Below are 21,977 nucleotides of genomic sequence, written 5' to 3' on the forward strand. Positions count from 1 at the left end.
CTGAACAGAGAGGCAAGTCTCTGCTAGTCGGCCTCGCCTTTGAGCCAGATCTATGCTGCCGTGTGTCAGAGCAGCAATTGCGACCTTCCGTCGCTAGCTTTTGGCTTCCAAAGTGCTGGTCGTGAGTCTTGCGGTTAGCTGCACCTGCCTCGTCAGCAGCAAACGGTTCGCTCTTCCCGCATATGCACACGTTGGCGCTTCAAACAACAACGAACTTCGCTCTCAACCCCGTTCTGCAAACGCTACACGACCTACTTCACACAGATCACGACAACATCGCCAGCACCTGCACCATGTCATCCGACAACATGTCAAGCCTGCGCACTCAGGCTCTGGGTAAGAACTCGATCGCTCCGTTCTCTTGGCGCATGACTAACGAACACAGCCAACGCAAAGATGCTCCTCAAGCCAGCGACCACTCGCAACATCGCCTCTGTCGACACATCGGCCACGCTTGTGGAGAACGATGGCCACGCTCCACTCGACATTGTCATCTTCGGCAACAACGAGTACACTGCGGCGGTCATGAAAGGCCTCACTCCTGCCATCGAGGGCGAAACAGCTCCGACCCCCGAGCTAGCTATGCGCAAGCTCCTGATCGCTACGTGTGAGCTGCTTCAAATGTATGACTTGTCTCCACAGCCTTAAAGCGAAAGCACTGGCTAATCTCTGCATAGGTTCATGCCCAAGGTCGGCAGTCATCAACGCAACATCCACGGCGGCGGAGTCTTCGACGAGTCCCTCATCTCGTCAGACCTCATCAAGGCAACCTGAGGTGACAGGTCATTGTGTCAGTTCTGCGCCTACATTGCGAGAAGCGATCCGCGCGCCCAAGATGCCAGATGTGCTGCGGCTGCCATGGTGTTTCTACTGGAGAAACAACAGCACGAGCAGGGAATGCCACAAGGGCGAAGTGCGGTGCTAGCCAGCCATCTACCCACTCAGACACGTGCAAATTTTGACGATTGCTAGAACAAGACGCATGACTTGCCGCGTTTTCAAATCCACTCACAGACATAGCAAGACTGGGAAGCATCAGAAAGTACTTGGTACCACTGAGTCCCAAAAATTACCACCTACATAAGTACCTCAAGATGCAAACACAATCTTCGAATGATCAAACCCCCACCGCTTTCGAAGCAAAAGTTCACTCGCTTTTGTCGCCATTCTGCTGTTCCTTCTGACCATTCTGTTGTCCCTTCTCACCGTTCTGGCGACCATTCTGCTGTCCCTTCTGACCGGTCTGCTGTTGCGACTGATGCGCACCAGCTCTACTCTGATCCCGACTCGGCACACTCAATCCATCACCCCAATCAAGCTTGTTATCATCATCGTCATCCTTCTCCTCCTTGTACCCATTCTCCTGCGCAGCAACCACATGCTCATCCACACTCTGTCTCCTCGCATCAGGCAATTTCTCCGGATCCACATGCCATTTCTGCACGCATCGAATAATGTCCACAGCCAGCTGTCCATTCTTCTGTAGAGCATTCTCCCAGTGTTGCGGCACACCTTCGCCTGTAACGAGCATACGGGCGACGCAGGAAACGAGGAGTTTCCGCATGGGAGATTCGTCTTCGGTGTTAGAGTAGATGTATTGCACGCGGCGAAGGGAGGGCCAAGAGTCCGTGTCGTTGTAGAAGGTGCGGACCGCGTCCATGACTTCGTGGAGGAGGCGTTTGATTTCCCACTTCTCGGCCATGAGGTAGACGTCTAGAAGAGGGGACAGGTCCTTTTCTTCTCGAGGTGCTGGGACGCGTTCGGAGTAGAGCCAGCCGACGAAGAGCTTGAAGGGTTCATCTTCTTCGTCTGGAAGGCCGTAGACCGAGTTTTTGCGACCGTTCTTGTTGTGAAAGATGTTGCGGAAAAATCGGGAGCGATAGCAGAGGAGCTTTTCGTGCAGGACCCAGTGGGTGTTTTCGGAGCCGACGTAGATGTCGCTAGGAAAGTGTGAGATTCGAAGAGTCGCATGCTTTGACTTTAGCGATTTACTTACACCATGTCCCTCGAGAGGAGCTCATGAAGAGGTCGCTCCCGCGGCTCTGAAGCTGAAGTCGTGGAAGACATTGCGATGCAGACTTTTGCGCAACTTCTTGGAGTGGTATCGATATGCTTTGAAGCTTCGACGAGCTTCGTTGTTGTCGCAACGAAGAGCTGATGATCAGCGACACGCGACACGACTGTTGAAAGGACCAAGACCGATGATTGCGCAAAAGGAGGCTGAGTGTGTCTGTAATGTAGAGGCTGGTGTGGTGGTACAGCAGTCGTTCCGAAGCCTGCTTTAAACGATGGTATGACGTTTGAAGCGCGTCTGTGGAGCTCTGCTCTGGGAATCCTGGCAGCCACGCAAACAAGGATTACAATCCTCACTCCGGGTTCCCATTGGCCATACACAAACAAGGGCGCGTCGGATATAGCTTCCCACATGCAGTCCGTTGTGTGTATTCACGAATCGTGGAAGGAAGCGTCGTCTCATTTGAATTCATGATCGTTCGCAACGCCAAGAATATCAGCTCAAGTCGATGGGATGTTCCAATCCAGCGGACTAAGGTCGTCCACGAACGAGAAGTCGTCAAGATTGACGGGGTAATTCGGATCCAAGTATGTGCCAAATACATCGTCCATGCCTTCGAAAAGTCCATGCCAATCAGCTTCAGTCGACTGTTGCTGAGCATTAGGTGCGGCAACTTCTGCACCAGCCCCATCTGCGTTGGGATCGTCTGCAGCCGGGTGATCAACGAGTGTGTGAGGTTTCCAGAAGCTTGCAGTACAGACATGTGGGCTGTTCCTGCCTTCTTCGCTCCCTGCTGCAATGCGAAACACTGATAGATCCGATGCTTTCTCCAGCTGATCGAGCACTTTCTTCGCGATAGTCGCAATCACATCCGCAGCAGACCAAGTTCGTCGCAACTTCTGCAGTATCTGGCAGCAGACTTTGAAGTCCTGACGGGCATCCTCTTGCTGGTGCTGGAGTTGTGATTGACGTAAGTGCTGGTAAGATACTGACATCGCAAGTGAGATTCCATATGACAGGAAAGGCATTGGCAACAGTGTCTGCAACAGGTTGGAGCTCATCAATCGATTGATCTCAATTGAAGCCAGGCTCTGGCGAACGTAAGACGGCGTCGAGCGTCTTACGTACTTGACACCTCTCGACCGGTGAGACAACACGGCGACCACAAGATAGTACAAGTGCAGCGTAGTCATCGTAGGCCGGTCCAAATTATACGCTTTGCCTTCATCTAAGGCATCTTCGAAGGACGGAAAATCATCCTCCCAGCCGGTCAAGTCAACAGGGACACCGGGCCGGTAGAAACTGATCACCTTATTAAGCGTGTGAGTGATGGCCACCCAGACTTCAAAGGCGGGGAACCCGCTCTCGCCAGGCTGGAAGGGCTCAATGGCGATATCACAATCGCTCATCGTGATGGGACGTCCGTAAATGCAACTGTTCAGCCGGTCCAGGCACCAAAGACACCAGAATACCCGCTTTATCATTATTTCATCACTGGATGGTACTCCAGTCTGTTGACCAAGGTGCCATCCCATGGTCTGCAGATAGTGCAGAGCTTGAACCAAGCAGAGGGTGGCTTCTTCAGCACCGTCGGCTGTTTCAGCATGTAGACTGGTCAAGGCAAGAATCCGGATCAGAGTGATCTTTTCGTATCGACCGGGAAATCGCAAGGCCGCGATGACTGTTTTGTGAAGCCTGCGACAGAAATCGCGGGCCAGCATGGGAGGTTGCGACTCCTCCAGACGAAGATGCGGCGCAGCTTCTGAATGTTTCGCAGCAACTATGCAAATCGCGTGGACCAAAGCATCTGGTACCACTCCCCTTCCATACTGGGCGCGAAACCCGGCCTCGTCTAGTAACGGTAGAATCGGATGCACCTTGGCAAAGTAGACATCGATCAGAGCTTTGACAACGGACGCCGGAGGCCGTATCTCGCCTGCAGCCGCTTCGGTCGCCTCGTCTCTCGCGATGTTTTTCTGTCGAACGAGTGCATCGTACTCTCTGCGGTCGACCCAAACGCCAATGTCGTCGTCGCTGGCGCGAGCAGCAGGCTGGTGCCGTTGTAAGAAAGTCGCCTCTGGGTTGAGATCGCTGATAAAATGCCGGGCATTCGATGTAGTGGATTCTGCTACTATTCAATTAGATGCTGTATTGCTTTTCTTATGCGCTTGAGCGTACTCGGTGTCGGCAGGTGGCCGTTCGAAGACCCATTCGCCGCAGCTCGTTCGTCTGCGGAGTCAGTCTCGTCGTGATTCTTGTCTTTGTCGGAGTCTTCAGAATTGGCGAAGTGGATGCAACGTTTCTGCTATAGTCAGCGAGCCGACTGCTTTGCCACGGCGAGCAAAAACAAACTACCTTTCGAGCTCTGCAGGTTTCGCAGGCTTTCGCGAGTCGCCTACGTTTGGGCGCACTGTCGCCGTAATGATTTACAAAGGTCAGCTCCAGCGCCATGCTGTGAACTGGCGGTCGTAGGTTGCGACCGAGTGAGTCGTCGGCATAAGATGGAGAAGGTGTTGACGAGGTACTGGGTGCGGACATGTGATCACAATAGGCAAGTGCAGGAGCGCTAGTTAGTCTATGTCCGATACGGCCGACTTCCCTGTGACGTTCTCATGAACTGCTCGTGATGGAGGCAAATACACGCAGACGAGGACCGTAAGTGTGCTCTTCCAACTCATGTTCCTTTACGACAGCTAGGCGCGATGTTTGTCTTCCGCCACGGCTCGCGGCGCACAGCACAAGCTCTCCGCTGCACCTTACCGCACGTCACGCGAAGGCCAGCATCAAGAATTGCCATACCACTCCCCTCCACGCCCCCTCCCGTCCCATTGATCGAGACATGCCCTTCGCCGACATGTCAATGTCGAGAAACGCCTCCAGATCTCGACATCGAGCGTGAGACCGATCTCAATGGATCGATGGCAGCGTACGCAGAACAGATCCTACTATGCACTGGCAAGGAGGACTGGGAGAGCAAGACTGAGGATGAGGAGGATGCGGTATTATTGCGACAGCTAAGGAAATACCTCGTAAGAGGCGGCAAATATGTCGATGTGCGTGGATGGAACAGATTCTTGAGATCGTGTATACTAGACACTGATACCTGTAGCGTAGCCATATCACAATGTGCTTCTCACATCCAGCTCGTTCCCAAGCGTTCAGCAGACGTCGACAGATCCGACATCACATTCCGGCACCAATGCGGGCCCTACGACATCCGCGTTCCTACTTCCGAGCTTCCAATTCGTGCCCTCAATACCAAGCGACCCAGAAGCTGTGGAAGCCTTCATCAAAGCCTTTGTCCTTCCAGCCAAACTTCACAAGTCATACGAAGCCCTTTCGTGCGAACAACAGAATCTTCTCTTACGTGAGCCCGAACGTCAACGACAATTCACAGGGACGCGGACCGTTGACGAGATCCTCGTCTTGATCTGCGGGCATGGTGGAAGGGACGAGCGATGTGGAAAGCTCGGACCGATTCTCCGGGACGAGTTTCAGGAGAAGCTACAGCGAGAGAATATCAGAATACTGCGAGGAATGCCGGACTCTTTGAGCGAAGAAGGGGCCGAGCAATCGCATGTGCGAAGCGCACCGGCCGCAAGAATAGGGTTAATCAGTCATATCGGTGGTCATAAATGGGCTGGCAATGTGATCATCTACATCCCACCAAGGTTCACAAGTAATGCTCTTGCGGGTAAAGGGATCTGGTATGGAAGAGTTGCCCCAGAGCATGTCGAAGGATTGGTGGAGAAGACGATAATTGACGGGAAAGTAATCAAGGATCTCTTCCGAGGAGGGATCGATCGCAGCGGAGAAATCATCCGCCTATAGCTTACTCGACTGCATAATCTATCAAGTTGAAGTCCAGATTTCTGGCTAGGCTTTGAACATGCTCCCACGTCACCAGAGGCCCGACTCTCCATTTCCCACCTGGCTCGAGCGGATCGCTGCTGCCTATCCCACCGGCTCGGACCAGAAGTCGCAGGTTGGAGAGTGTCGCGATCTGCTTATACATGTCGATGGTCGTTCGTACATCGTCTGGCAAGATGGCGTGTAAAATGGCAAGTAGTCGATCGATAGTGAATGCTGAAGCTGCGAGAAGATGTCTGGGGATCTGTCGTTTCTGGCTCGGTCTGCCTCCGGATCGTGCTGTACCACCGCCTTTCTTTCGTCTTTTCTTTTCTGTGGTTTTCATAAAGTATACTGCATCGAGTCGAGCTGGGTTGAACGATGCCAGATAAGCCGCCACGAGCAACCACTTGGCATAGTATGGCAGTTCGTGCGTTTTGTTCTTCGCCACCACTGTTGAAGCACCCGCACTCCTGATGATCGAATCCAAAAGCACGTTTTCCTCTTGTAGCAAGCGACGCTGCGCTACGAGAAGCCTGCTGAAATCTCGTGTGCCGAAATCGCCTTTAACGACAGGGGCCACGAACGGTCTCCAAAGCTTGTAGCATGTCTCTCGGAACGAAACGAGATCGCGAGCCACACTCTGCCCAAATGCGTCCCAAATGGCAGCACAAAAGCGAGGCCACAGCCAGGCTTTGTCTTCATCATGGGTCTCGTCGTCGTAGTCCAGTTCATTGGGTGGTGGCTCGAGGAAGATGTCCGGTGGATTTTGGGCGACAATGTGGACAGTTTGTGCTCGACTGTATGAAGAGAAGTGAACATGCGGAACGCCCGTCTGGTATAGGAAGCGAGGCGAAGGATGCCTAACGATGAGTATGGTGACCAGCTGAGGCACGACTTCTCCCAGTCGGCCTAGCGCGGGCAGGAGCGTCGGTGGGGCGTCTCGTTGCTCGTCAATTCCATCAAGAACCAGAACGAACTTCTCTTGTCTCTCGAGTAGTTTCTGCAGATGCACCACTAGCGCGCTGATGTTCTCGCAACGTCCAGAGTATGCTTCGGCATGGCCGTTGACCTCGTGTTGGACTATGCCTTCGTGGACGGCACTGACAATGCGCTCCAGGAGATGCCTTCCAGTAACGCATTCTTGACAGCGGACGAGCGCGTGGCGCAGCTTACTCGATTCCAGGAATGCCTTGACGATAGTGCTCTTGCCTGTGGCCTTCGGGCCGTAGACTACGACCGAAGAAGGTGTGGACTGAGCAGGCTGTGCTAGTCAATAAAAATACAGTGTCGGAAGGGAGAGGCCACGCACCGATAGTAGAGCATATAAATGTCGCAGCGGCACATCTCGACACGGCCACTGCTCTGAGAGCGACATCAGAAGCTCGTCTGGCAGCATCTTGAAGCCCATCGTTGTTGAAGTCGAGTTCGCTTCACATGTGAAGGCGCTCAAGCGCGTTGGTTCGCGTCGCGCTAGCAGGGGTCGGACTCGGCTCCGTGGCGGCTTGCTGCAGCTCTTGCAGAATTTCCAGACGCAGAAGTGAAGACAAACAGAAGGAACGAAATGGCGTTGCCCGGGCTGCGCCAGCTGCTGCCCGCGTGGTGTTCACCATGGCTTCTCTTCAACTTTCTCACTCCCCCCAACATTCTCCGCAACTTTGTCCGTCACAAACTCCAGTTCATCTCGGCCATCATGGCGACGCTCCTCCGCCGCGACTCGAAACTCGGCATCGAGCCAGAGCCCAAGCGACGCATGGTGCACCTGAAGACGAAGGAGGAGTGCCGCCTCGGGAACGAGACGATTCAAGTTTGGACCGTTGAGCTGCCTAGCAAGCATGCTGAAGGGATTCTGAAGTACCTTACCTCCCTCCATATTCACGAGTCTACTCTGATTTGGAACAGAGTGATCAAGGACAATGTCCCTGGTCAAGACACCATTGACCTGCAGCATCTCCGTCGATTCGCAAAACCCAAGTACCTGCCCGAACATGTCCTTGGCAAACGTGATCTTGCCAAGGAGATGTACGCTGTTCCGCGAGCCTGGGAGTCGATACCATCCACGGTCATGCAAGCACCCGGTAGTACCGCGTGGGAGTACTCGATTCCAGCCAAGCGAAGCGGCGGCAATCGCCCTGCGACTTTGCACCTGCTCATCTGTCCCACCAAGATTATCGGTCTGAGGGACCTGTACGAGGTGTTGAGAGACCACACGCCATTCTGCTCCAGCGCCGACTCATGGGCCTACCCACTGGAGATCAAAGAAATCACGGTACCACTTCTCGCACCTACCAGTCCCAAGCAAGCTCAAGACTGGACAAGAGACTACTGGCCAACCTTCTACCGCAAGACGAACCCCTTTGGCGCCCACCCAAGCAGCATTGAGAAAGCAGAAGAGGAGCTGCAGGCACCTTCAGAAGACAATATCAGCGTCGATCAAGCCTTCGCTCTCGCACGCAAGGCCGGAGAAGAGAATCGCCGGCTGGGCATTGGCACCGGGGCAGGCTGTGTCATCGTCGAGCGCTTCGAGGGCAAGACTGAAGTGATTGCCGTCGCCGGCGATGCCAGATGGGCACCACGAATCCCCGACATCCCCGAACCAAACCCAAAGAGCATCAAGCAAGGCAACATGATGGGCCACGCCGTCATGCGCGCTGTGGGCATGGTCGGACGCAAGCGTCTCCGAGTCGCCACAACAGCTATCGCCCGATCCGCTGCCAAAGCAGAGAGCAACTTCCACAAGGGCGGTTTGTCCGTCGATCCTGCAGCCCGAGATGCTTTCTTTGCCGACCTTCCCATCAACGACCTGGAGCGACGCTACTTTGAGAAAGACAACCTCAAGCCAGATGGATATCTCTGCCTGAAGCTCGAAGTCTTCCTTACCCACGAACCATGCATAATGTGCTCGATGGGTTTGGTGCACAGTCGAGTTGGACGAGTCATCTTCAAACACCGTATGCCAGCCACTGGAGGCTTGACTGCCGAGATGACTAGGAACGATTCCGGACCGGTCGGCCTTGGCTATGGCATGTGCTGGCGCAAGGAGCTCAACTGGCAGTTCATGTGTTGGGAGTACATTCCCGTGGAGGAGAGTGGCACAGTCGACAGGCAGAGCAGCGCTGGAGTTCTCAAGGATGAGAAGTACCCACCCTCTCCAACAGAGGACACTGAGCCACCAGACTTTAAGAGTGCTAATGTTACTGTTACTAGCTTTGCGCGCATGCACGTGTAGAACACTTGTGATGCAGAATGGAGCTGGCGGAGCATGAGTTACGAGAGTATGAAACAAACGGCAGACCTAGACTACAGCTTGGAGCTTGGTGTGGGCATGCCGGACTATGGAATGTTGCGGTTTAGCGTCGGCGTTGTGAGACTGGATGGGAGGAGGCCTTGTGGCTCCTTGTTGCTGCTTACAGTGTACGATAATGGTGGACAAAGGTTATGGCGTGGACCAGCGCACAGATGGCAGCGCTACTTTGTAGACATGCTTCGAATGCATCAGCGTCTACATTTCACGAAGATGGTCGTTCCAAATTCCTGATGTCCCTCGTTCCAATCGTCAATCGTATTGTTGTCATGTCTCATAAACTCATGCACCCGTTCGCGCAGCCTCACTAGAATGGCCAACTCATTTGTTTCATGCTACACTCTGCTTCCGCCCCTGCTTCTTCTCCTTCATCTCCCGCAACTTTCGACTGATACCAAATTCATGTCTCGGCTTATTCGCGTACGCCTGCAGCGTTTCCTTTCCATAGTACCCCGTGAGTGTTGTTGTCGAAGGCTGTAGATACCGCTTCTCTTCTGCCCATTCACGAAGTGCGGCTAGATATTCTGCTTGTGATGGGAAGCCTCGGTATGGAGTTGGAGTCGATGTATCGACGAGTGTTCGAGCTGGAGATGCGGCGCGAGAGGATGATGCGGGATGTTGCTCCTCGTCTGCGATTAATGTGCGTTCGGTCTCTGTGGAGGAGCGGGGATGGCGGGGGGATGGGTCGTTCGGCGACATCCTTGATAATGTACCTGGTTTTGCTGTGGTGGTGAGGCGTGAGGTGTATGTATCATGCAGAGAGAGAAGCGTGAGATATGAGTTGACGAAGGCGCCTATCGTTGATACTCGCCTATGACCTGCCGCCACCCTGCACGAGTCGAGACTTGAGAGCACCACGGTCCTTAGCGGCCGCGGCATACGCCACGTTCTTCAAGTTGCGATCTCAATGGCGAAGAGGGCTGGTAGTATCGTGAGACATCTGTGTCAGCGTTCCTGCCATGATGCTACATTACTGGAGAGCGGCATCCTCGCCGTGTAAGTGCTGATCTCGAAGCGTGGTCGGTTCCTGACCTTGAGCTGCGGGTGTATGCAGGCTGTATGCAGCAACTTAGCTGTGCACGACAAGCTGTGAATGGCCGGAGAATATTTCGAGCGCTGGTCTGCATGTCTTGAGCGTTTGAGCCTGTGAGCCTGCGTCTATCCGTTCGCGACTCTTCGTGACACTGCCGATGGGAGGACGCTTCGTGATGAGTGAGGATTGAAACGACTCGGATGTGCATTTAGCCTGAAATGGACCGTGCCCACGCACGGCCCTTTCCCTTCTCTGCTTTCCACTGGCGTTCCACGATATCTCTTTCCCACGGCATCCAGAGCCATCGCTTCACAACCACATTCTTCCATATATTTGAATTGGTAAGTATCACAGTGGAGCAGTTGGTATTGATGAGCGAAGCGAAGTCGTTGGAGCAAAATTGCAAGGCCATGAGAAGTACAGAAAAGCCACATCTGACGTGGCCTCGAAACTCATGCGACCTTTAGTCGATTCATTTTGATTGATGGACAATTGTCTGGACCTCTGCAGAACTGGACACACAGTAACTGATATTAAGCACGCGCAGCGAGAGGGAGAGCTGACTTCCCATTGCGGTCGTCAGCGCCTTTTGGCTCGATGCGCAGTAATATACCTGCCACTTTGGAACTGCGCCTGTTGCCTCGAACGGCAACCTTTGGTTGTTTGCCCGCGAAGCTTGGCCTTTACCCGGAATATCATTTGCTCAGACTTCATCAAGCGAAGAAGCAAAGCTAACATGCAGTGACCTATCTCGACCCATACCCCCCAGCCCTGGCGTCAGGTAGAAGTTAGCCGAACCAGAACTACGCAAACTGCAAGAGTGTCTAGCAGATCGCACGCATTGAACTCTGCTCCAGACTCGGCTGTGTGTGCCTCAAGTTTCAGGATGTGCAATGCTGTGTCCATAGGACCGAAGAGCGACCATGTGATTTTGGTATCTAAACGACCTCAGGAGATTGATTTTAGCCGCACATGGAGAATGGGCCATGACTCCAGAATACAAAAGGCCTGCAGGTCTTCAAGAGGATTTCTTAGAAATATAACGAGAACATCTTCAGCGATATCTGACTACCACTAACAGAATGCTACAAGTCACGAAGTTCATCCTCCTTGCTGGTGCGGCAATCCAAGGTGCCCTGGGTTCTCCTGTCGCAAAGCCTGAACCTGAGCTGATCGATGCCCTTAACGCGCCAACGAACACAATCGAAGCAAGACAGTGCGGTCTTCCATCCTCGTACAAGTGGACTTCTTCCGGTGCGTTGGCACAGCCAAGTAATGGCGCGAAGTCTCTCAAGGACTTCACGGTGACCACAATCAATGGACAGCACATCGTCTACGCCAGCTACTACGATGGCACCAACTATCGATCGCTCAACTTCGCTCCTTTTGGCTCTTTCTCAAGCATGGGAAGTGCAAAGCAGAACCCCATGACCAACAGTGCGGTCGCCCCAACTCTGTTCTTCTTCAAGCCGAAGAACATCTGGATCCTCGCCTATCAATGGGGGGCCACTGCCTTCTCGTACCGAACTTCAAGCGATCCCACCAACGCTAATGGCTGGTCCGCCGCGCAGCCTCTGTTCTCTGGCAGCATCAGTGGTTCCGACACTGGCCCAATTGACCAGACCCTCATTGGGGATAGCAGCAACATGTACTTGTTCTTTGCCGGTGACAATGGCAAGATCTACAGAGCCAGTATGCCGATCGGAAACTTCCCTGGCAACTTTGGTTCTGCGTCGACGGTCGTCATGAGTGATACTAGGAACAACCTGTTCGAGGCGGTTCAAGTCTACACCTACGGCACAAGCAAGTACCTCATGATCGTTGAGGCGATTGGCAGCAATGGACGCTACTTCCGCTCGTACACTGCCACAAACCTGGGCGGCTCATGGACACCCCAGGCCGCAACAGAGAGCAACCCATTCGCTGGTAAAGCCAACAGTGGTGCGACGTGGACCAACGACATCAGCCACGGTGACTTGGTTCGCAGCAACAACGATCAGACCATGACCATTGACCCCTGCAACCTGCAACTCCTCTATCAAGGCCGAAACCCTAACGACAACCCGTCCGACTACAATGCTCTGCCGTACCGTCCTGGATTGCTCACGCTCTCTAGGTGAGGGCGAACGGTAGCTCAATCCAGATCGTGAGAGGTGATTCCAGAATGTGAACAGTTGGATTGGGGATTCGAGTTCTTTTGGTACATAGTCATGATACTGTTAACGTGTCAATGGACCAAGCAGAACCACATGCTTGCATTTCACACACTCTTGTCGTTGTGTCAGCTCAAGTTCTCAGCAAAATCCATGTACGTAACGTGAAGAAGCCGAACAAGCCTCGGAGGATTTGATGTGACATTGGCTAAACTTTAAACGGACACGTCTCCGTTCCTGCCCATGCCCCATGTCGATGTCATACAGGTCAAGCGACCAGCTACCTTTGCGGTGAAGGCCATCTGTTCTGTATTTGTTGCATTTCACTTCTGGAGTTCCGGTGCATGTCATGTCTTTGAGCGTGGGAGCGTGGAGAACTTTGGGCCGAGCAGCGGGGACGAGGTCGAACATTGCCCGCTTTTCGCAATGCAGTAGGCAAGCGGAGGAGAAGCTGCCTGAAGGCAAGGGAGCTGAGGAAAAGACGACGGAAGTGAGAGGGCCTACTTTGGCCGAAGAGCAGCAACAGAAGAAGAGCGAGAATAAGGATAATACGCAGCGGAAGAAGGCTTCGTTTGGCATTCCATCTCTGGCCTTCTTCGCTGTAGGGCTGCCGCTTGGATACTACTTTAGCGATTCTCTACCGCTTCGCAAAAGCACCGGGTTGTCGGACCCTCGAGAGTTCGTCAAATACACCTTGATTGGCAAGGAAAGCGTTTCTTCAACATGCGCGATATTCCGACTACGGCCCTCCACCGGAACGACAGTCGACTTAGCCGATCCCAACCTCGAGCGAGCGATCACGAGCGTCGAATTCAAGCAGCCGCAATTGCAGATCGCAAGATCGTACACTTCTCTGCCGCAAGCGGATGGACAGCATGAAGACGAGTTGCGATTTCTCATTCGGAGAGAGCAGAAGGGAGAAGTCTCGAACTTCCTACACAGACTTCCAGAAGGTGCTGAACTGGAGACACGGGGTCTGCACCCGGAGTTCATCCTACCAGAGAATGTGAACAGTGTAGCGTTTCTGGTAGGAGGCACGGGCATTGCCCCAGCGGCACAAGCGGCAGATATTCTGGCTGGACAAGCAGATTTGCATATCTTGTGGGCGAGCAGGAGACGAGAAGATTGTATTGGGGGCTTCAGTGATACACAAATCGAGCCTAAGAAGACAGGCTGGGGATTTTGGGGATCGTCGAAGCCTGCAAAAGGCAACGAGCGGGCAGATGACTTGCCCAATGCTGAGAAAGGTGCTCTTGTCACTATTCTTGAGAGTTTGAAGCAACGGTCAGCGGCATCGAATGGTCGCAGCTCGCGTCTCGCAGTGGACTACTTCGTGGACGAGGAAGGCTCGTTCATCAGACCGGAAGACGTGAAGCGCATGATCTATCGGCTCACCAAAGATCAGAAAGACTCGGACAGTGGGCGGAACATCTTGTTCGTCTCTGGACCAGAGGGCTTTTTGAGCTACTGGGCAGGTTCAAAGCAATGGGCGAATGGTGGAGAAGTGCAAGGTCCGCTGCGCGGCGTGCTTTCAACCTTGGACCTCTCTGGATGGGACGTCATCAAGCTTTGAAATGCCCCAAGCGCGCCTCTTGTTGTACGGCACAGCAATTATCATCAACGCATGTTGCAAAATGCAACAAAACTGACTCGTGAAAATATGAGCTCGGCTTTTGCGAGCTCGGCCGACGTGGGGTGATCGGTCTCCTACTGCGGACCACCTCAACCGGCATCGTTCCGCGCTTTGGCAGAATGTATCGCTAATCGTATGTTAGCTCGCCACAGATGTGCCGACACGCTATATACCGCCTTCGAAAGAATGGACCCTTACTATTCGCAGACCGGTGCGTTCCAGTCTTCACCACCTCAAGATGTCAACTGGAGAGCGCGACGAGGAGAAGCACGCAGCAACATCACATCGTGCTGCCGATGGCGAAACTGGACCAAGCGACAATGCCCAGACCTTGCACAAGAAGACCATCGGCCGGCCAGCATGCTTCAACAACACTTTCCAAGAAGTGCTGTTCGTGCTAGCGGCTACTATGGCTATTGGCATGTCTTCGTTCTTCGCAGGCACGGTGACAGTCATCTCTAGCTTCATTGGCCGAGACCTGGACATGTCGACTGCCGAGATCACCTGGATCTCCTCCGCGAGCTCTCTCAGCAGCGGTGCTTTCCTGCTCTTCTTCGGCAAGATCGCTGACCTGTTTGGGCGCAAATTGCTCTTTGTGGGCTCGCTCTTCCTATTTTCGGTCGTGTGTCTGGGAGCCGGCTTCTCGCAAACAGCCATCCAAGTCGATGTCCTATCAGGAGTTCTGGGCCTCTTCAGCGCTTCTGCTGTTCCGCCTGCTGTCGGACTGCTAGGTGTTGTCTATGAACAGCCCAGTAAGAGGAAAAACTACGCGTTCGCATGCTTCTCGGCTGGCAATCCGCTGGGCTTCGTCGCGGGTACTATCTTTGGCGGCATTGCGACAAGCATATTCAACTGGAGAGCATCTTTCTGGCTGCTTGCGATCATCTTCATCGTCTTTACAGTCATCGCATGCTTCTGCGTGCCGAAGGACTTTACTGACAAGGAGGACCTGAGCTGGGATACCGTCAAACGCTTCGATCTTGTGGGCACGATCCTAACCGTGGGAGGAATTGGCATGTTCTCTGCTGCGCTATCACTGGGAGATACGGCAGCAGAGGGCTGGAAGACCAACTATGTGCTTGCCCTCCTGATCGTAGGGCTGTTGCTCATCATCGGATTCGTCTTCTGGGAGCTCTACTTTCCATATCCGCTGATGCCCATGACGATCTGGAAGGACCGCAACTTCACTCTGGTTCTCAGCATACTCATGCTTGGTTTCGTGGCCTTCACACCTGCCGCCTTCTTCGTCGCATTGTACTTCCAGACTGTATGGAGAATGGGCGCTCTGCAAGTTGCCGTGCACGTCCTGCCGATGGCGATTAATGGCATCATTGTCAATTGCTTCGCCGGGTGGGCACTGAACCGCATTTCAAACAAGCTACTGATGGGCATCGGCGCTGCTGCTTACACCATTGCTTGCCTTCTGTTCGCCATGAACCGGAGCAGCGACTCGTATTGGGCATTTTGCTTCCCGGGACTTGTTCTCATTGTCGTCGGAGCTGATTTGGAGTTCAACGTCGCCAACATGTATGTCATGTCCTCGATGCCGCCATCGCAGCAAAGTACCGCAGGAGGCATTTTTCAAACTGTTACCAAGCTGTGCATGACGATTGGCTTGGGTATTGCGACAGCTGTTTTCAATGCGCAAAAGCGGGAGCCAACCATGTCAACTTACTGGGACACTGAGACACAACCCTATGCTGCGGTCTACTGGATGGCGACCGCTGCCGCAGGATTGAGTGTGTTCCTTGTGCCATTCTTGACTATTGGGACGCAGGGCAATACGCAGAGCAAAGCAGAGGACATACTGGAAGAGAGCGAGCCTGTGACGCCTGTGGCCGAAGCGACAAAGAGTGGCTGAGGCATCGAATCTGATGAACGAAAGGCAGAAAGACATCACTCATCAGAAGTTCCATGATGCAGCAGTTCGACACGCGTCCCACGGCGACTTGCGCCGGTGCGTACACAGGCCAGAACTAGCGTACGAGGTATACGAGACTCGCAGCCTAGCATCGCCAAGAAGAGGATCGGAATGCTGACGCAGCAATGGCTGCATGTGTACAACATAGGCGCTGGAGGCACAGCATACCACAAGAGGCCTGGGCAACAGCATTGGAACAATGGTAAAAACATCAACACTATTGTTGTTGTGGTTTCACAGTTCGCAGTCCAAATAGGCTCACCAAGGTTCGATCAACACGATGGTGGTCCTTGTCCTTGTCCGTAAGACGGCAGAAGCCGACGAGCCTCAATAGAACTTCATCTGGTAAATAGTGTCAGACAAGCTCTTCATCTCTACCGATCGTATCCAACTTCCATTTCGTGATGTGTCAGCATAGTGAAGAAGATGCTGGCAAGATGGATTCTCCATCAAGATCGAGGTTCTGCAAGAGCCGGCGCATTAGCCGAACACGTTCAAGCCCCGTCGGACTTAAAGAGTCCCGGACGGGCAAACCGCACACGCGAAGTTGCACGCCAATAAGTCGCCGAGCCTCCTTCGACATCAAAGACGTCAACGGCCAAGGCTCCCATCCGCGTGTCTGCTCTCTTCTTTGCGCGTGGGAAAAGGTTCGCTTTGGTCTTGTCGCCCTTGGCTGTTTACGGCTTGATGACGGGCTCTGCGGACGCCTCCTACGGGACTCAACAACTACTCTCTGTCGTCGCCGCTTTGCGCGTGGCAATCTAGTGAACTTGCTGCCGGCCGTAACCATCTCCACGGACAAAGTTTGGGCCTCTTTTCTCTCAACACAGCCGCACATGTTTACTGAACAGCACCTGCCATGATATCACGACTTTGTTGTTACTAATTCCAATAAAAGGCTACACTTGCCTGACGACGGCCATCTGGCATTCCTGGAACGGGCAGACAGGACCAGCACGCAGGCAGCATGTTTTTTCGCCAAACATGGACGCTGGTCGAGAAGACTCTGATTATCGTCCTCTACAGGCACTGGCTGGGGACGCTGATCCGCGCATTTCTGGCCCCAATCATTTTTATGTTCATCATCGCGTTTGCGAAGAATTTCTTTGTGCCGCCTAGTGGGTTTGGAATCGGGCCAGCGAGGCCTATACGGAGTTTGGGCGATGCGGCTGCAGCGAGTGCTGGAGGACGCGATCTTTTTGTCGCGGTGGACAACGGCTTTACAGGTGGAGACATTGCTTCGATTATCGAGACTATTCGGGAACCGATCACGGGAGCTGGGAAGACTTTTGAAATTGTGGGAAACGAAGAGGAACTGTTAACGAGATGTCCGTCTTCCATCCGAGGAGTCTCTCCGTGTTTTGGATCTGTGGTATTCGAATCTTCGCCGAACGAGGGGCAAGGCGGAATCTGGAATTACACGATCAGAGCAGATGGCGCGTTTGGTGGTAACATTTACGTCGATCAGGACGACAACGATGCAGAAATCTACGCTCTGCCTCTGCAGCGTGCTATCGACGCTGCGATTGCTTCTGTTGAAGGCGTGACGCTTCCTGACAATACTCAGGAATATGTCTTCACCACGAAGACGCCCGAAGGACGAGACCGCAACATCATAAGGCTGTATATGGGCACCCTCATTGATATCCTCGGTCTGGCGTATTTTATCGGCATAGTCGGTATCGCCTACCAATTGACTGGACAAATGGCGATCGAACGAGAACTGGGCATGAGCCAGTTGATCGAGACTATGATGCCAAATCGCCAGAGATGGATGCCACAGGCTGCTCGACTACTGTCTCTCCACATCGCATTCGACATCTTGTATTTCCCGAGCTGGGTGATAATGGGCGCCATAGTAGCTGTTCTGAACTACACCGACTCGAGCGTAGGGATTTGTGTCGGATATTTCATCCTCGCTGGTCTGGCTCTGTCCTCCTTCTCGATTGCATTCGCTGCACTCTTCCGCAAAGCGCAGCTGTCTGGTATCACTGTGGTCATCACGTCCATCGTGCTTGCTATCATCATTCAAGTAGCCCCGAGTCCGTCAACAGGAGCTGCTTATATCACGAGTTTGCTCTTTCCCCCGATCAACTTTACATTGTGGATCATCTACATGGCGTACTGGCAGCAGGAAAATATGGGTGCCGACCTATCGCTTGCTGCTCCAAATGCACCTTGGAGAATGCCGGGATATGTGCTGTACATCTTCTGCATACTCCAGATTCTGTTGTATCCAGTTGTGGGAGCATTGATCGAGCGTGGACTTTACGGTACCGCAACCAAGTCGCGCCAACTACGCTACGAGGAGAGCAACTCGCAGGAGACTGTCAAGATCACTGGACTGTCAAAACACTATCCTCCTGGCTGGTGGTCACGAAACGTGGGATCTCGTTTTACCAAGAACCCGAAGGAGACCGTCTACGCAGTCAACGAATTGAGTCTCTCGGTCATCAAAGGACAAATCATGGTTCTTCTTGGTGCCAATGGTAGTGGAAAGTCGACGACTCTGGACACTTTGGCTGGTTTGCAGAAACCCACAAACGGCACTATCGAGATGGACGCGGCGGGCGGTATCGGTCTATGTCCTCAAAAGAACGTTTTGTGGAATGAGCTCACAGTGTACGAGCACGTACGACTGTTCAACAGGCTCAAGGCCACTGGTAAGACCGATTCAAAGGCGGAGATCCAGGCTCTGGTCTCGGACTGTGATTTGGACCAGAAGATCAACGTTCGCTCTTCCGCGCTGTCAGGAGGTCAGAAGCGTAAATGCCAGCTGGCTATGATGTTGACTGGTGGCTCACGAGTATGCATGCTTGATGAGGTCTCCAGTGGTCTCGATCCGCTCAGTCGCAGAAAGATTTGGGACATTATTCTCGCAGAACGTGGCAAGCGCTCGATGATCTTGACGACTCACTTCTTGGACGAAGCAGATCTGCTCTCCGATGATATCGCTGTTCTCTCAAAGGGCAATTTGGTTGCACACGGTTCTGCAGTGGAGTTGAAGCACAATTTGGGTGGAGGCTATCGAGTGAGGATCTACCACGAAGACGCGAAGGAACTGCCAGAGAAGCTTGTGGCCACCACGCGCAAGCAGGTATATCACGATCAAACTGTCTACCAGCTCGCGGATTCAGCTGCCTCCGCGCAATTCATTACAGAGCTCGAAAGGATTGGTGTTCGAGATTATCAAGTCAATGGACCTAGCATCGAAGATGTCTTCCTCAAGCTTGCCGAAGAAGTCAAAGATGAGCTGGAAAAGGGAAGAGTCGAGAGCCCATCCACATCTGACAGCGAAACTGTCGTGGTCGAGGAGAAGAAACTCCAGCTCATGCCTGGCAAGGAATTATCGTTCTTCTCACAGACATGGGTCTTGTTCCGAAAACGCATTACGATCCTGATGAGGAACAAGTGGCCATATCTCGCCGCACTTTTGATTCCAATCCTCACGGCCGCCCTTGTCACGCTCTTCCTCCAGGACTTCGAAGCGCTGAGCTGCCGGCCTCAGGACCAGGTACGTGAGGCGCGATCTCTGTCTCTGAACACTGGTCTCGCGTTCGGTGCGAACATTCCAGCTGGACCTGATCAGCAGCAAGTCGATGGTCTCCAAGAAGAATACCCCATCCTGGCTGCAAACAACTCGGCAGTCGTTCTGGTCAACAGCTTCGAAGACTTCCAGAACTACATTTCTACGAACTTCTCCTTCGCGACCCCTGGTGGATTCTTCGACGGCGATACTCCAACCTTTGCGTGGCGTGGCGACTACGGGCTACAGTTTGCGGTCGCAGCTCAGAATATGATGCACGCCAGCCTTCTGAATCTCCCTATTCAAACCGCGTACCAGCCTTTCGATGAACCCTGGGCGCCAAATGCAGGATCGAGTCTGCAGTTCATCCTGTACTTTGGACTCGCCATGAGCATCTTCCCCGGCTTCTTCGCACTGTACGTCAACGTTGAGCGACTGCGCAACGTCCGAGCTCTTCACTACAGCAACGGAGTGCGTGCTGGTCCGCTCTGGCTGGCATACACTTTGTTCGACTTCATGATCGTCCTGCTGGTCAGCGCTCTTGCCATCATCATTTTCGTGGCAGTCTCGAACGCTTTCTACGCGCCAGGCTATCTATTCGTCGTATTCTTCTTGTATGGGCTCTCGGCAACACTCACGGCATACCTCGTATCGCTCTACACGACGAGTCAATTGGCAACTTTTGCTTTCGCAGCCGGTGGCCAGTGCAGCTTCTTCTTGCTCTATTTTGTGGCTTTCATGTGCATCATCACGTACATCCCCGCGGAACAGATCGACAGCAGTCTGGACATTTTACAGTACACCATGTCGCTGTTCTTCCCGGCCGCCAACTTGCTACGATCCCTCCTGCTTACCCTCAATCAATTCTCGATCCTTTGCAGGAACAACGAGGTTGCTTCGTATCCTGGCTCATTCAGGGTATACGGCAGCTGCATCCTCTATCTGCTGCTTCAAAGTGCTGTCTTGTTCCTTGTGCTAGTGTGGTACGACAGCGGCTGGAGACCAGCTTTCATGGCTCGCAAGCAACACCGGAAGACCGATCTGGAAGAGATTGATGATATGGACGAGGAAGTATACACCGAAGCAAAGCGAGTCGATGGCGCGACCGATCAGCTGCGCGTCAAGCACGTCACCAAGGCCTTTGGGCCTTTCGTGGCGGTACAAGACGTATCGTTTGGTATTCCACATGGGCAGACTTTCGCACTGCTGGGTCCGAACGGTGCTGGAAAGTCCACAACCATCAATCTGATTCGAGGTGATATGCGGCCAAGCGAGGGCGACATCGAAATTGAAGACATCAGCATTCTTGGAAAACGTGCAGCTGCTCGAACACATCTTGGTGTTTGTCCGCAGTTCGATGCTATGGACCAGATGACTGCCATCGAGCACCTGCGTTTCTATGCTCGTGCTCGTGGTGTGAGTGATGTGGAGCACAATGTCGAGCAAATCCTCCATGCCGTCGGTCTGATGCCTTTCAAGAACCGAATGGCTGGCAAGCTGTCCGGAGGCAACAAAAGAAAATTGAGTTTGGGTATCGCTCTGACCGGAAACCCGTCTGTCCTGATCCTGGATGAGCCTTCCAGTGGCATGGACGCTGCTTCGAAGCGTGTGATGTGGCGCACTTTGAGCTCCGTCTCCGCAGGACGCTCGCTCCTCCTCACGACCCACTCCATGGAGGAGGCAGACGCGCTAGCTGACCGAGCCGCAGTCATGGCAAAACGCATGTTGGCAGTGGGCACGGCAGATGAACTTCGTAAAAAGCACGGAGATGCATACCATGTGCATTGTGTTCACAAGGATGCGCCGTACAGCAGCGACCAAGATATGGCCGAGATCAAGACTTTCGTCCGCAACACTTTCCCTGGAGCAATCACCGAAGATCGCATCTTCCACGGCCAACTCCGCTTCAGCGTCCCTACTGACCGCACTGCTTACCGTGACGACTCGTCTCTCGAAGAGAAGAGTCTGGATGATAAGAAGAATGCCGTGAGCCATGTCACTACTGGTTCTGCTAGTAGCAACGGCATCAGCTCGCTGTTCGCACAGCTCGAAGCGAATAAGGAGAAGCTCGGTCTGGAATACTACTCTGTCTCTCAGGCGACTTTGGATCAAGTTTTCTTGTCCATTGTTACGAAACATAACGTCATGGAAGAGAACTATGCCCGAGCGCAAGGGCAGAAGAAATTAGGGGCTTGGGGGAAGACGAAACAGGTCGTTATGAACGTCTATCATAATGCGTGAGGAGGTGGCGCAAGTATAGATGAGGAAGAACACTTGACTCAAAAGAAATTAAAAAAGAAAAGAGACGTATAGACTTTACTGTTGCATGGCATAGCGAGATGGAATTTGCACGAGCGAAGGAAACGAACAGAGTACAGGACATGTGTATCTGCATGGCATAGCAAGAGTGTGTTTCTGGCATTGCAAGCGCTTTGAGTTCTCCTGTGGTGTATAGATTGAGCTTTTAGATGATGATACCCGGTGTATACATTACAGTCTTTTGCTGTTTGTTCCCTCCAGGTTGCCGTCCGCATCTACGCAAGC

The 21,977-nt window shown here is 53.2% G+C and overlaps 11 protein-coding genes across 11 annotated transcripts; 7 read left to right on the plus strand and 4 right to left on the minus strand.

Moving 5' to 3' along the window:
- Window positions 1-182: 182 nt before the first annotated feature.
- RHO25_005134 (uncharacterized protein) lies at window positions 183-774 on the plus strand (the record flags this gene model as incomplete). Its single annotated transcript, XM_023596040.2, has 3 exons — window positions 183-336; window positions 386-623; window positions 678-774. 3 exons carry the CDS (start codon window positions 183-185, stop codon window positions 772-774), a joined length of 489 nt encoding a protein of 162 aa, XP_023456494.1.
- Window positions 775-1,147: 373 nt separating this feature from the next.
- On the minus strand, window positions 1,148-2,067 carry RHO25_005135 (uncharacterized protein; the record flags this gene model as incomplete). The annotated part of the gene is made up of 2 exons (XM_023596041.2): window positions 1,148-1,940; window positions 1,997-2,067. 2 exons carry the CDS (start codon window positions 2,065-2,067, stop codon window positions 1,148-1,150), a joined length of 864 nt encoding a protein of 287 aa, XP_023457025.1.
- A 447-nt stretch (window positions 2,068-2,514) lies between these two features.
- On the minus strand, window positions 2,515-4,552 carry RHO25_005136 (uncharacterized protein; the record flags this gene model as incomplete). The annotated part of the gene is made up of 3 exons (XM_023596042.1): window positions 2,515-4,142; window positions 4,193-4,316; window positions 4,370-4,552. 3 exons carry the CDS (start codon window positions 4,550-4,552, stop codon window positions 2,515-2,517), a joined length of 1,935 nt encoding a protein of 644 aa, XP_023457024.1.
- A 164-nt stretch (window positions 4,553-4,716) lies between these two features.
- RHO25_005137 (uncharacterized protein) lies at window positions 4,717-5,845 on the plus strand (the record flags this gene model as incomplete). Its single annotated transcript, XM_023596043.2, has 2 exons — window positions 4,717-5,067; window positions 5,129-5,845. The coding sequence occupies 2 exons, from the start codon at window positions 4,717-4,719 to the stop codon at window positions 5,843-5,845; spliced, it is 1,068 nt and encodes a 355-aa protein (XP_023456885.1).
- A 1-nt stretch (window position 5,846) lies between these two features.
- RHO25_005138 (uncharacterized protein) lies at window positions 5,847-7,274 on the minus strand (the record flags this gene model as incomplete). The annotated part of the gene is made up of 2 exons (XM_023596044.1): window positions 5,847-7,127; window positions 7,176-7,274. 2 exons carry the CDS (start codon window positions 7,272-7,274, stop codon window positions 5,847-5,849), a joined length of 1,380 nt encoding a protein of 459 aa, XP_023456884.1.
- A 282-nt stretch (window positions 7,275-7,556) lies between these two features.
- RHO25_005139 (uncharacterized protein) lies at window positions 7,557-9,092 on the plus strand (the record flags this gene model as incomplete). The annotated part of the gene is made up of 1 exon (XM_023596046.2): window positions 7,557-9,092. The coding sequence occupies one exon, from the start codon at window positions 7,557-7,559 to the stop codon at window positions 9,090-9,092; it is 1,536 nt and encodes a 511-aa protein (XP_023456889.2).
- A 405-nt stretch (window positions 9,093-9,497) lies between these two features.
- On the minus strand, window positions 9,498-9,866 carry RHO25_005140 (uncharacterized protein; the record flags this gene model as incomplete). The annotated part of the gene is made up of 1 exon (XM_023596047.1): window positions 9,498-9,866. The coding sequence occupies one exon, from the start codon at window positions 9,864-9,866 to the stop codon at window positions 9,498-9,500; it is 369 nt and encodes a 122-aa protein (XP_023456887.1).
- Window positions 9,867-11,282: 1,416 nt separating this feature from the next.
- Window positions 11,283-12,320, plus strand: AXHA1 (Putative alpha-L-arabinofuranosidase axhA-1; the record flags this gene model as incomplete). Its single annotated transcript, XM_023596048.1, has 1 exon — window positions 11,283-12,320. The coding sequence occupies one exon, from the start codon at window positions 11,283-11,285 to the stop codon at window positions 12,318-12,320; it is 1,038 nt and encodes a 345-aa protein (XP_023457026.1).
- A 382-nt stretch (window positions 12,321-12,702) lies between these two features.
- RHO25_005142 (uncharacterized protein) lies at window positions 12,703-13,926 on the plus strand (the record flags this gene model as incomplete). The annotated part of the gene is made up of 1 exon (XM_023596049.2): window positions 12,703-13,926. One exon carries the CDS (start codon window positions 12,703-12,705, stop codon window positions 13,924-13,926), a length of 1,224 nt encoding a protein of 407 aa, XP_023456886.1.
- A 298-nt stretch (window positions 13,927-14,224) lies between these two features.
- Window positions 14,225-15,847, plus strand: RHO25_005143 (uncharacterized protein; the record flags this gene model as incomplete). Its single annotated transcript, XM_023596050.2, has 1 exon — window positions 14,225-15,847. One exon carries the CDS (start codon window positions 14,225-14,227, stop codon window positions 15,845-15,847), a length of 1,623 nt encoding a protein of 540 aa, XP_023456891.1.
- A 1,027-nt stretch (window positions 15,848-16,874) lies between these two features.
- RHO25_005144 (uncharacterized protein) lies at window positions 16,875-21,674 on the plus strand (the record flags this gene model as incomplete). Its single annotated transcript, XM_023596051.2, has 1 exon — window positions 16,875-21,674. One exon carries the CDS (start codon window positions 16,875-16,877, stop codon window positions 21,672-21,674), a length of 4,800 nt encoding a protein of 1,599 aa, XP_023456890.1.
- Between the last annotated feature and the right edge of the window lie 303 nt (window positions 21,675-21,977).

The sequence above is a fragment of the Cercospora beticola genome, chromosome 3, assembly GCF_033473495.1.
Source record: "Cercospora beticola chromosome 3, complete sequence".
Lineage (NCBI taxonomy): Eukaryota > Fungi > Ascomycota > Dothideomycetes > Mycosphaerellales > Mycosphaerellaceae > Cercospora > Cercospora beticola.